The sequence below is a fragment of the Glycine soja genome, chromosome 5 (genome assembly GCF_004193775.1).
Source record: "Glycine soja cultivar W05 chromosome 5, ASM419377v2, whole genome shotgun sequence".
In the NCBI taxonomy this organism is placed as follows: domain Eukaryota; kingdom Viridiplantae; phylum Streptophyta; class Magnoliopsida; order Fabales; family Fabaceae; genus Glycine; species Glycine soja.
Window position 1 is genome coordinate 36,215,417 of NC_041006.1, and position 13,309 is coordinate 36,228,725.

The 13,309-nt window shown below is 30.0% G+C and overlaps 1 protein-coding gene across 5 annotated transcripts; it reads right to left on the reverse strand.

Annotated features, from left to right (window-relative positions):
* Positions 1-1,249: 1,249 nt before the first annotated feature.
* LOC114412843 (MADS-box transcription factor 1) lies at positions 1,250-9,776 on the reverse strand. Of its 5 annotated transcripts, XM_028376924.1 has the most exons (9): positions 9,648-9,776; positions 9,163-9,374; positions 6,720-6,804; positions 3,004-3,071; positions 2,799-2,898; positions 2,382-2,423; positions 2,244-2,285; positions 1,916-2,052; positions 1,250-1,596 (listed from the first exon to the last, which is right to left on the reverse strand). In XM_028376924.1, the coding sequence occupies exons 2-9, from the start codon at positions 9,345-9,347 to the stop codon at positions 1,521-1,523; spliced, it is 735 nt and encodes a 244-aa protein (XP_028232725.1). In that variant the 5' UTR covers positions 9,348-9,374; positions 9,648-9,776; the 3' UTR covers positions 1,250-1,520. The 5 variants fall into 5 exon arrangements, with proteins under 5 accessions (XP_028232725.1, XP_028232726.1, XP_028232724.1 ...); XM_028376925.1 differs by lacking the exon at positions 9,648-9,776 and having other exon boundaries at positions 1,916-2,049; positions 9,163-9,623; XM_028376923.1 differs by lacking the exon at positions 9,648-9,776 and having other exon boundaries at positions 9,163-9,623.
* Between the last annotated feature and the right edge of the window lie 3,533 nt (positions 9,777-13,309).

Sequence of the window (13,309 nt, forward strand, 5' to 3'; positions counted from 1 at the left end):
AGAACTCAACGTTATACTTTTATCATCATCCAAATTATTCATATAATTAAAAATTATTTTAGATATTGTACTTAAAATATTTTTATTAATTAATAATATAAATTTTTTATCTTACACAATCTATTAAAATTAAAAATCTTTATTTTAGATAAATATCATTTTAATAATTTAAAATTTATTAATAATAAATTTTCAAAATATGCATTCAATACTTATTTAATCAATTTATTTTATGTCAAAAATACATTTAATTTAAGTAATTAATTTTCAAATATTCATTTTAATTAGTTTCTTTTATGTCAAAACAAATTTAATTAAAATTTCCAAAAAAAAATGCTTTAGATAATGATTGATTTTTCCAAAAATGATCCTCCTCGTTCATTTATATTTAATACTGAAAATCCATATGGATAACATAACTACATAAGTGAAGGTCCATTTTTTTAAAATAAGTAGGCTGAATCTAGCTAACGTGTCAAAACTCGAAACAATTACTATAATTAATTAATTAATTAATAACTGGCAGTATTCTTTTTCGTATACGAAGCAAAAAAAAATGTATTCTTGTTCGTATTCCTATTATTATAATAAAAAATTATTTTAAACATTCAAATTTAATGCCTTCGGTGCATAAGGATGAATCACGATCCTCTACAGTTGCATAAAGAACTGCACGGGATCTGAGATTCTGAGCCATAAAAAAATATTCCTTTCATAAAATTATAATATAAAATATATATTTAACGCTATAAGCATCTGTTGGATGCAACTGCAGAAACTTTCAGTTTTTTTCTAAACTGCAGGGATCCTAAACCACATAAGTATCTATAAGATATGATAAGTAAAGAGAAGAATAGAAAGGAAAAAGAAATGTTAATAGATCATTAACAGGTACGCAGTTTGCTGAATAAAAATTAAAGCAGGTAATTCATTCGTATATTAATATTTATATCATCCTAATCTATGAAGTACGGACACTTCAATTCCTTATCGTGTTCGGTGTCCGACACGCGTTCATGTCAGTATCCGACACAACACCCGTATTATGTTTTATATTTTGAACATTACAGATGACCGTGTCGTGTTCGGTGTTCATGTCGATATCGATGCTTCATAGATCCTAACTCTTAAGTGACAATTAGGGTGCATTCTATTTTGAGTAGAAAGAATTTTGCATTTTTTTTCTTGAGAAAATAATAAATATAATAAATAACTGATAAATAAGAAAGAAATAAGATAAAAAATGGAATGGATGAAAAAATAGGTAGATGTTTATAATTTGTCTATCAATACTCTTATTAAAAGGGAAGAAACAGTAACCGAAGCAAAGAAGTGCAGTTTTATGAAAGAGCTAGCACACACAAACAACACTGCTTAACTTTGTTCCTACTTCATACACGGCAGACACTTACAGCTTCATTACATCCAAAGCCATTTTCTTCCTTCTTTTTTTTTCGTTTTCAAATAAAATTGGAACGGCAAATGTGCTGGTGCAGTGGATCTTATGCAGGAAACGCAAACTATGGTAACCATCCTGCCATGTAATTGCTCATGCTTGGGCCTGCTGTCACCACTGATACTGGATCAGGCTGATACCTGCACTTGAACAATAGTATCATTATTAAAAAATAATTGAAATCTTAAAAAGTTTGGCCAAAAATGAAAATTTTAAATACCATTATAGTTATGCTAATCAAATCAACCAACTCATATGACCCCTCATCTATTCTAATCATATTTATATACATCAAAGATGCACTCCTAAGCATTTCCCTTACTGGTGAACCAAATTTGTCATTGATGCAATTATCTACCTTACTAGTGAATTAACCATTTGATACAGTTTACAAGAGTAATTAACAATTGTGAACTGTAAAGTGATCAATGATTGAGTCAATTAGCAATGAGTGCATACCCAATTTGTAACGTTGGCTCACACTCCATTTGTTGAAAGAGGGCTTCACCATGAGTTTGAGCTGGATGCCTGCCATATCCCATCTCTTCAACTCCGGGATTCAGTTGGAGTGGATTTATTTGATACCCTTCCAACTGCTACAAATCAGATAAAGTCATTTATACCCATCAATTTTCGATATCACAATATCAGTTGTATCTTATAGCAATGTTTTGGTCTTGCATGATTCCTAATTCTATTTTAAAATGTATTAATTATATGCTATATACTTTGTGGGATGATGTATATTTACATATATAGGTTGATGAATTCTAAGTTTCTAACTTACCCTTTGTCTGAGAGACCTGTTAGCCTCACTTAGCAAGTGTTCCTACACCAGTGACATGTATCAATTGGAGAACAAACGGAGGTATGGCATGAGATGGTAAACGGTGGCAAAGGAAAGTAAAATTGTTTTCATACATACCTTACGTTGAAGATCAGAGAGCTGATCCAACATGAACTGGGTCTGTAAATTAAGGAAACAAACTTAACAAAATTAAATACATATACTACATTTGTACTTAGAAATTACACATTTTGAGATTGATATATCTATATTTAGAATTATGTAACCAAGAGTTTCTCTTCATTAATCAATAGAGAAATTAAAAAACAGCAATTTCCTTGTTAGTTACTTTACCCTTTCAATTTTAATGGTAATAATGTGCCCCAATACTTGTATTTCCATTTCTTACATTACTCAGAGCATGACTTAAATAACTCTCTCAAAATGGGCTTGACCATATAGACATAGGGATATTTCAAGATTGGGCTCTTAATATGTTCCTAGATCTACAATTTCATATGGAAATTGGAAAAGAAAAGTTGGAAACTTGAGTACCCTGGTTGATCTTATTTGCTTCAAGGACGAATCTAGCTGCCTTTCAAGAGACTCGAGCTCTTTGCTGCTTAAAGGACCAAGATCTTCTCCCATAAGGTTCCTGAGAGGGTAAAAGTTAAATACAACACAAAATTCTTCGATGCTATATAGTATCAACCAATAATTATGAGCCATATTATTAGAAGGCCCAATAGGGCATCCGTACCTCTGGGACCGTTGTAGGGCCTCATAACGTGCCTTCAGCTTCAAGTACTCCTGTTGACTGCTTAACTCCTATAGTCGTGGTAGCAAAATCAAACTATATAGTTAAAGGAAAAAACTATATAATTAAAGGAACATATATAGCGATTCCTTTTATGTCTTTCCTTAGTGACCTGGTCCGGACAACAGCATTTCTATTCGAGCAATATTCTACTTGCAAACCTCTCAGTTATGTAAAGGGTTGGATAAAATATGCTTATAGTCTTTGAAACATAGTTAAATTTAGTTTTTTTAATTTTTAAATAGTACTAATTTTATTCGTTATAAATTTTATTTTTATAAAAAAATTATTATTACTTATTGATATTGTGACATACATCCAACACGTTACAAATATGTGTCATCTCAAAATCATCTTTAACTTAACGTGAATAGTCATATATTACTCAATGCTGACATTTAGAGACTTCTAAAAAAATAAATTTATGAGAATTAAAACTAATATAAAACTAAAAGAATAATTGAAATTAAATTTAGTCATATTTTAGTTACTAAAAATATTTTTATAAGCCATAGCCAATAATAACAAAAGCTTTTATAAAACATATACGCTAGCATTCATATTCTGAGCTTTATCGTCTATTTTTTTTTTTAATTGGCATTACTCTAACGCATTTAGTAATCCATGTTCTACTTCATTTATCTTTTTTCTAGGTTGAGGCATACCAAAAACATTCAACGTGTTAAAGTTTGATAAGTAGTTAAGTAGAAAATAGAGAGAAAACATGCATGGAATACACAAAAATTAAGGAATGATTCTTTCACACGAGTTGAGGAGAAAATTAACCATAAGAACAAAAGATTTAATGGATTCAATTAAACAACTGACGTCGCAAATGATTGTTATTGTTAAATAGGGTTTTGTTACAATAATACTATAAGCATATTAGCAACCAATAAAAGTATGCTTAAACACGTACTAGTATATTAGCGCATTTCAGCCAAAAAGTTTTTATGAAATTATGCTTATACATGAAAATCAAAAAAAGAAAAAAAAAACATGATAATGACGGGATGACGTGAATATGTAAACATGCAAACACAAGTTTAAAACACAATTCATGAACATACACACTAAATTACGTTAATTAGCAATCAGTAATAAAATAAGGCACGTAAATTAGATACTAGTAATAACATAAGGCAAATTAAATTCACCCTCAAATTAAATTTCGCTTTTCTACTTTTCCTCGATTGCAAGTAGCTATATTTCAGTACATTTGTTATCGATGGCCAAATTCACGCATAGCTTCAATCCCTGCCATTTTTTGTTGTTACAAAAAGGACATATACTGAGTATATACTGGGCTAGAGTATAAGCAAAGCGTCAAGGGCTGAGGGCTTCAGACCAGAGCATGCGGTTATATATCAAACTTGCATTTCTTATTGCAACAAATAGCATTTTCAATTCCTAATTTAGCTCTATTATTGCTTAAATTAATTTACTTATCGAAGGGAAAGTCAAACTTGATTATTCTAATTAGTTTAGATTTATATATTTATGAAATTTTCTAATTAGAAAATAGAGATGGCTCATGAAACATTTTTTGCAGGAAAGAACCAAAACTACAAGAGCAATGTTTATTCTGCAAAACTTAAAGGGTTGTGTCACAAAATGGACCTTGATATACAATTTTTGTAAACAACTAGACAAATTAAATTCGGCTCAGCACATTTAGATCGGAGAACTGACAGAAGGAAGTACTATTGGCACATGATACTAATGGCACACAATCGTACAGACAAATAAAATTATAGGCTCACACAATAAAAGTTACTATAAGAACAAAAATTTACATCCGTCATCCACTATGGAGATATTCATGAATATATATATATATATATATATATATATATATATATATATATAAATAAAAGGTTATTAAACTCGAGAGTTTAAATAAATTTAAATTCGTGAAAATTTTATAAATTGAACTCGTAAGAATTCACTTTACATAAAAAATAATAATAAAATAATTATAAATAACATATCAATTAAATATTTCAAAAATATAATAAAATAAAATAGTAAATAATAAATTTCACAATACTTAAATAACTAAATCTAGTAATGTATCATTAAATAATAACTTGCAGATGTTATAATAATGATAAATCATTCCTATAAAAAATTTAATGTTATTAGAGAATAAGAATTTGATGTTATTAAAGGTGAGAATCCAATTTTTATATTTGAGAATAACACACTAAAGTATATTGAACACTAAACGTACAGACAACAATCTAAAATGATTTCAAATAATACTTAAAAAAAATTCAAATAATAATAAAGGGTCTGCTACAAAGTCCTTATGGGCATCTTTTGCATAAATTTAGGAACTAGATCAAATTTATGTAATCAAATTAAAACTTAAGTCTTTCGTGTACGTTATGAAACCTGATTTCCTGTATAAAACCAGGTAAGTGTATGGTGCTCCATTGCCAATTTGATGATCCGAAAATCCTTCCAATTTCTGTGTTCGCTATACCCACCTCAATCACTGGATACTTTCTAGCCATTGTACTAAACGGGCCTAGATGACATACAGTCAAAAGTTCTTGTGTGTGGGAAACTATTTGGAGCAGTTATACTGATCATGAATATCTTAAACTTATTTGAAACAGCCTAACAAAGAAAACAAGTTGAAGGCAAATGACTTAATTTTATTTTGGATGAAGGTGTCCTTAAAGTTCATGTATCTTTGTAACAACATTACCAAAACTATGGTCCACTGTAGGATCAATTATATATGAGCATGAAGTCTTAGATGCAGATACAGCTAGCTACAACAAAGTTTAGGGTGCCTAAAAAATGAATTCCATGATACAAAAGACTAAAGGGACTTCAAAATTAAACCAATATGTGCTGTTTCTCTAAGATACTTTTGTCCACAATTACAAAAGTAACGCATACTAATTAATGCACACTTGAATTAAGTCAAACGAAACACTTGACTTTTGTTGTTTTGACAAAACCTCTAATATCAAACAAGATTATATAAGCAAGTTAATATTTTTATAATTATTAAGAGTGTATTAACTGAAAATAAGAATAGAAGTCAAAGCAAACACATTGTATTTTGAACCTTTTTTTTTTTTCAAAAATAGTACAATGAGCTAAATTGAATATACTGTATATTATGATAGTAGCTTTGCATGAACAATATTAAGCTTTATTTAAAAAAAATACTTTTTTTTCAAATCCCTGGATTCAGAATTTGTAGCTGCGCAAGGTTATTAGTTAAACGTTTAACAGCACAACAAATTCAATTATATCAGTCAATGAACAAAAATCAGCATAACTTTTGTTTGCTAAAGAAAAAAAAAACGTTACGATTTCAGTATTTTTTTTTATCTCCATGAAATTTTTTTTCAAGCTGTGTGATTTTACTGCACTTGCCAGTTGTTTATGTAATCAACAATGTAAACCTCTGATCAACCACGACACACAGCATATATTGACAATGCTAAACGTAACGTAAAACAGCTATAGCCCACTTTAAGAATAATTATAGTAAAAGTAGCAGCCCAGGAACCCCAATCCCCTTGTAAGTAAAGCAAAAACAGAAATGGATGAGGTAAAAAAATCAGCCATCAAATTAGGCAAATTAATTAAATGGGCAAAAAATGCATTTAAATACGATAGATGGGACTATTCACCATTACCAAGGCTTCCCGTGTAGACACATTAGCCTCAGGCGCACCATAGTTACATTTCTGGTACCTCTCTAGCGTTTTGAGCATGCTGCACGTTTTGAGAAAGAAAAAAAATATTTTTGTAAGTTAGATGTCAGGTTAGTACTTACAAAATGATTCAAGATAAATTGAGTAAAAGTACATTCTACAAAAATAAATTATTGCTCAAGGACAAATTATCCCATTTATTAAAATATCTTTTTACTTCAATTTTGCTTTAAGTCCAACATCAACAAGAAAAAGGGCACACATTTTTTCCAAGCAAAGAACAGGAACAACTTAAGTTAGAAACGAAGAAACCCCCATTTGGAGGATGGGAATGCTCCATAAATATAGGAAAAACAAAGAGTTGCAGAAAATTGGTAAACGAGCTGGATTGGAAGATCTTATGACAAGTAAGTAATGTTTTAGTTTTAGGGCTACTATCGAAAAACATCATATGACATCAACCTCTGAATTTCTTGACCAGGGCCAGAGAAGGTCACCGATGACAGAATTTAAGGGACCAATCCTCTATTTAGATGAGAAGAAAGAAAACAAGATGTGAGGAAAAAAAATAAAACTGAAGAAAAAAAAATTATAAGAAAATTTTGAAGTTTTTTTTTCTAAAGCTTTTATTTTTGAATCAAAAAGAAAAAAAAAAAAAATTTTTAAATTCTATTTTCTTCTTCTTTTTTTCTCTCCATTCAAACATAAAATTGTTTACACAACATTTTTTTTATAATAATACTATATTTTTTCTCTAGTAAATCAATTATTTTATCTCAAAATTTTCCTTATCTTCTCTTCTTATATCTCTATTTAGTCTGTATTATAGAAGAAATTGTATAAACTAATTATATATATACAATTTCCCTATTACTAATGTTAATATTGTACAAAATGGGTAGTATTGGATTTGACAACGAGACATGAGACTGGTTTCGTTGATAAACGTGATCACATTAGACCATCAAAAGGAGCCAACTACAAATCAATTATCAGTTATAGAAAAGAAAACTGGTGTCCTATTGAATGCAGGTGAGGTAAGATCATTTGCATGGAGTGCCACCTTATAGACCCAGAAGAAAAACGACGGAACATGCGAAGTTACTAACAGAATTTTCGGTACAATAATCAGATCAGAAAGGACCCGAGTGTTGCTTCCACAAAGAAAATATACGAATTGAACCTTCGGAAGAAGCAAACTAATTAATTATTTGAAATGCCAAACCAATTAAAAGAAATTGGCTGTGTATCAAGATAGGAATAATGAGGTGATTGAAAAACATGAATTTGATGCTGATTTAACAAAATGTCCACTCTGATTTAACAAAATGTCTCTATCATGAAAAACGTTAAAATGAAAAAAAAAAATCTTCTGTCAGTAGTAACATGGAGAAATTAATTAAGCAAAAGATTGACTCCAAGTGAAAACCTTTGGTCATGATTATGGATCGAAAACAAACAAACCCCAAAGTGTCTGCAAGTAATTGAAGGGCTTGACCAAAATAGAAAAGCACGCAAGCTAAGGCAAAAACATAAAATAAATTTTAAATGGGAGAAAAATAGAACACTGCAGAGATCGATAGATGGTGAGAGGTGCAAGAGGGGGAAAAAAACTATCTAAAAATAAAAAATAAAATAAAAAACCCTAGGCCCCCAGAGATGTGGATGAGACATGAATAAAATATTTTCTTTAAAAACGGGGCGTTGTTGGAGCGATTTTTGAAGACTGAAACCGAAAGCAGGCTAGGTGCTAAAACTCCAAATGGAACAAAATAATTGATTTATATGCTTCTTTTACACAACACCTAATTACACCGAAAAGAGGCCTGACCCGAGACTCCAAAATTACTTTTGGGAAACGCTTTTGAACCTGATCTGTTTGACGGAGCAGAAAAACGGCAATCTCAAATGCTGGGTTTAGCACCAAAAATGGGAAAGAAAGAGAAAGCTCAAGACTCATCCAAAAAAAACAAGAGAAACAAGGGCAGAGAAAAAAAGAACAAAAATAGAGTGGATACAATAAAACAGTGATCCTCTCTTGCTTAATTTATTTTATGTATGTCTGTTCGGGTTTAACGCGTTTCCAGTTGCAGATCTAACAGCAACGCGTTTGCAGAAACCCTCAAACCTGCTAAAAACGCCGAGACATTTCACGGAAACGGAAAAACCTCAACAGTGGAAAATGAAAAAAAAAACACCCCACTTTTCTTTCTTTCTTGTGTTTTCTCAAACAAAACTAAGATAAGCGGGGGGGAAACGCCAGCTGTCTGAAAACAAACAGCAAATAAAAAATCAAACGGAGAGAGAGATTTGAAGATCTTTAAAAGCAAGAAAAAATAACAAGAAAGAGGGTTTTATTTTTATTTTTTTGTGTGTAATTTGTTTACATTTTGGTGAATATATATCTATATATATATACCTTGAACTGCTGCAGAACTCGTACAGTTTTCCTCTATTGGAGAAGATGATGAGAGCAACCTCGGCATCACAAAGAACGGAAAGCTCGTAAGCTTTCTTCAAAAGCCCGTTCCTTCGTTTTGCAAAGGTCACTTGCCTGTTGATCTTGTTCTCAATTCTCTTCAACTCCACTCTTCCCCTTCCCATTTCTCTCTCTTCTCTTTCTTACACACTCTAATATCCAACAAAAGGGAAAACCAAAAATTGGAATAATAAACCAAAACCCTGTGTGATGAATATTTTCGTGGCTCGCTCGCTGCGTGTATGTCTTGTACACGCATATATATTTATATAGCCACGAGAGATGGTGTCAAGACCTTACAATAATAATAATAAAAGGGGAATATTATATATTATGATTTGTTAAATTATTATTTGTATGAATGTGAGAGCAAAACCATCTTTATCAAAGCCCTAATGCAAACTCCAAAATCAAAACCCTTGTACCTGTCTTTTTCTCCCTGCTATCACCCTCTGGTGTGTTTAACACACTGCTAACTCCATGACAATGACGCGCCTAAGGAAATCAAAAGTTTCGTTTTGTAAGTGGGGAAGGCATTTTCTGCGACCTAGCTACACGTAAAGTGGACCTAAGGATATACTTATAATAAATTTTTATAATTTATATTTTTTTCCATCACATCACTACTTATATCTATTTTTTTTCTTTTTATTCTAATCTTTCTCGTAATTAAAATGTAAAATTTAATGTATGAGTAACATTGTATATTAAATTTTAAAAGTAAATTAAAATTATTTTTATCAGCAAAATAAATTTTATTAAACTTGGGTAAAGGGGTGCCACAACTTATGCCCATAGTATCATGTCATTACCTTCAGTCCTAGTACCAGATTTTCATATATTCTCTAAACATATTTTCATTGTGGATTCAATCATGGATCAACCGTTAGTTGATGTTTTCGTACTTTTCGTGGGAGACATTCTTCGTATCATAAAACAATTTCCTTTATTATCTTCTTAAACTCTGTTCTTTTTTTTTAAAAAAAAAAATCTGTTAAATAACTATTTTTAGGAGATGAATAGTAATTGAATTACATATAATTATAAGAAAATGATTTTACAAATAATTACCTTGAGAACAATGATTAAGAAATCGATAAATAAAAAATTAGGTAAGATGCAGTAGAAACATTAATTAAATGTCAATATATATATATATACTAATTTCTTAACAATTGATCAATCTCAATAATACTGTCAAATGTGCATATCAATTGGCATTAGATGGTTTTAGTTTAGATAGTGATATTGAGTTTTTTTTTTATGCAAGTGATATTGAGTCTGTACATATGGCCTCTAAAAATAACACTCAATGATTAACAAAATTGTATTTTACTGGTGAAATGGAAGTATTATTATTAAATATAATTTCAGGGTATTAAATTAAGAAAATTGTTGAATTAAGTGACTCCGTTTTATGTCATAAAGCACTAATAATACATACATTAATTTTTAATGAATAAATTTTACGTCTCTAGTTTAATATTAATTATGTACTAATAGTGTTAGGATTGCTATCAAGGAGAGTCTAAATATATCATTTAAGGAAATAAAAGTACAAAGTTTTTCTGGTAAAAGATAGCATTTATTATGTCAAAAATTAATGAAACTCGTCTAATTAATGCATAATTTGTTAAGTGATTTAAAATCTTTAATATGGCGTATTTAATATTTATTAACTACTATCCTTAATTAGCAGGACACTACTTAACAAGACCGTAATAGTTCAAAATTACGTCATAGAAAGTTTAAAGAATAATGGGAGAAATCATAAATTATGTTATGATTGATTAGAACGAAGCGAAATAAAATTTCAAGTTAATCATCATTTGGATTTTTTTAAAATGCAATAGAATGATAAATAATGAAATGAATTTCATCTCATTTCATCCAACCCTACTCATAAAATTATAGTATATATTACTTTTTACTTGTATTCAATCGCAATTCTATTCTTTTTAAATTAAAAACTCAGACATAATTATCATTTCTACGTTGCATTTTTTACAAACACGTCTACCTACTTAATTACTCTTGCAGCTAGCTTGTTACTTTTAACTTATAAGAGTATCAACGGAACATGATTGCTTAAATGGATTGAAAGTATCCGCGTTGAAGATATTACATGGTAACTAATTATACCTCATTAACTTGCCAAACAATAGAATGAAAAAAATATTTCATTATATTATAAAATAGCTAGCTATAAAAGTATTGTTTTATTTAATTTATTTTACTCTGTTATGTATTATTTTTCTCCGCCCTATTGATAGTTAGATATCTTCGCGAAACCTCAAAGAGAAGAGGTGAGTCCAATAATGAAGATGGAGAGCGAATCATAGCTAGTTCTACGTGTCAAAAGAAAAAGATGAAGACAATCTGATCTACACTTGAACAATCTCGGGTCCGTAACTTCGTACAATCATGTGACCATACCATACTACTTAAGAAGTGTATCTGGACATCTCGTACTCGTAGTTCGTATGTTCTTTTCCCCAATAGATTTACGAACACTATGATATATATATATATATATATATATATATATATATATATGAATATTCATATTTTTTATATACCTAACGAATTTTTTTTTTCTCACCATTGATACGAAATAATTTTTATTAAAAATGATAATTAATTTTCGTAGGTGATAATTGATGTCCATAAGCATATTTTGTAATTAAGACATATAAGAATTATCAATTTTCTTCTCTTTTATTACTTCTTTTTGTGTGAATCATTAAAATTTTAGAATCCTTTAAGTTTTTATGTAGTAAATGTCTAAACTGTTAGACTTATATTGTTTTGGTGATTTTTGTTGTTTCGTAGGATTGAGGGATTAGAAGAAAAGTTGAAGTCTGATGAATTTAGCTTAGTGCACCAGCTTGCTTAGCTAGCACGCTAAAGCTGCTTAGCGTGAAAAAGCTGCTTGGAGAAGTTGAAGTCACCCGAAAATGCACTTAGCGCGTGTTGCACGCTTAGCGCCCAACTACTTACTCACGCTTAGCACGCGGCCGTGATTAATGCAGAAATCGTGAAAATCTCATATCATAATGGTTTTTCAAGTGAAAGAATAGGAGGAAATAGGGGACTTCTGATTGGGAGCAGAACAAAAAACCTAAAGCTCGAAGAAGAAGACAACCATTGAGAGCCACTGAATACCTCCCCACTCATCTTCCTTCCATTCCTCCACATATTTTCATCCCTTTTGTATAGTTAAGTCTCTCATGATAATGAGAGGTTAAATCACTCATTGTTAGGGAGCTTTTCACCAAACTCTTTTGATGTAATGACTTTCATTACTAATTTTTGTTGTATCTTTTTGTGCTTATTCACATGTATTTGGTTTGATCACCCTTATATATGCTATGTTTAGAAGTTAGGCATTGGAAAATATTTTTAATCCTTAAGACTGGAAGTAACACCTGAATGCTTCATTGCTAGGGATAGTGTGAGGTTGTTTAGCCTGTTTATGCATCTCCATTAGTTGTGCGGTACAACTACTTTAGTTCTTGAGGGATTAAGAAAGAAATTAGGGAGATTAAGCTCTCTCATGTGAGGAATTTCGGTTAGAATACATTAATAGATGTAGGTGAGAACTAAAATAATATTAAATAAAGAAAAATTAATTATATTACATCAAGAGTAGTTTCGATGGGAAAACCTCTAACATATTCAAATACTACATTCACGATCCTTCGTCACTCTCAGTGTTTGTTTTTATTACTCAATCATAGCTTAGATTAGTATAGTTTTCAATTTACAAACATGCTACAAATTACACGTAGTAAATCTATTCATTAATTGTACAAAAATTGGATATACATAATCTTAAATACAAACAAAATTTATGTGAAAACAATACTTGATCTTACCATTTTAAATTACTATTTGATTAAATTAGTTAACAAGAAATTAACAATAAAAAACTATAAAATAAATATTTTTCTTTCAACATAATTTATTTTATATTTAAAAATCAATTAAAATTTGAACTCTAAACAACTTATTTAAAATATATAAGCCGTTACTATTTATGTCAACTCTATTATCAGAAGGGACACAAGCTATAAGTTCAACTCCT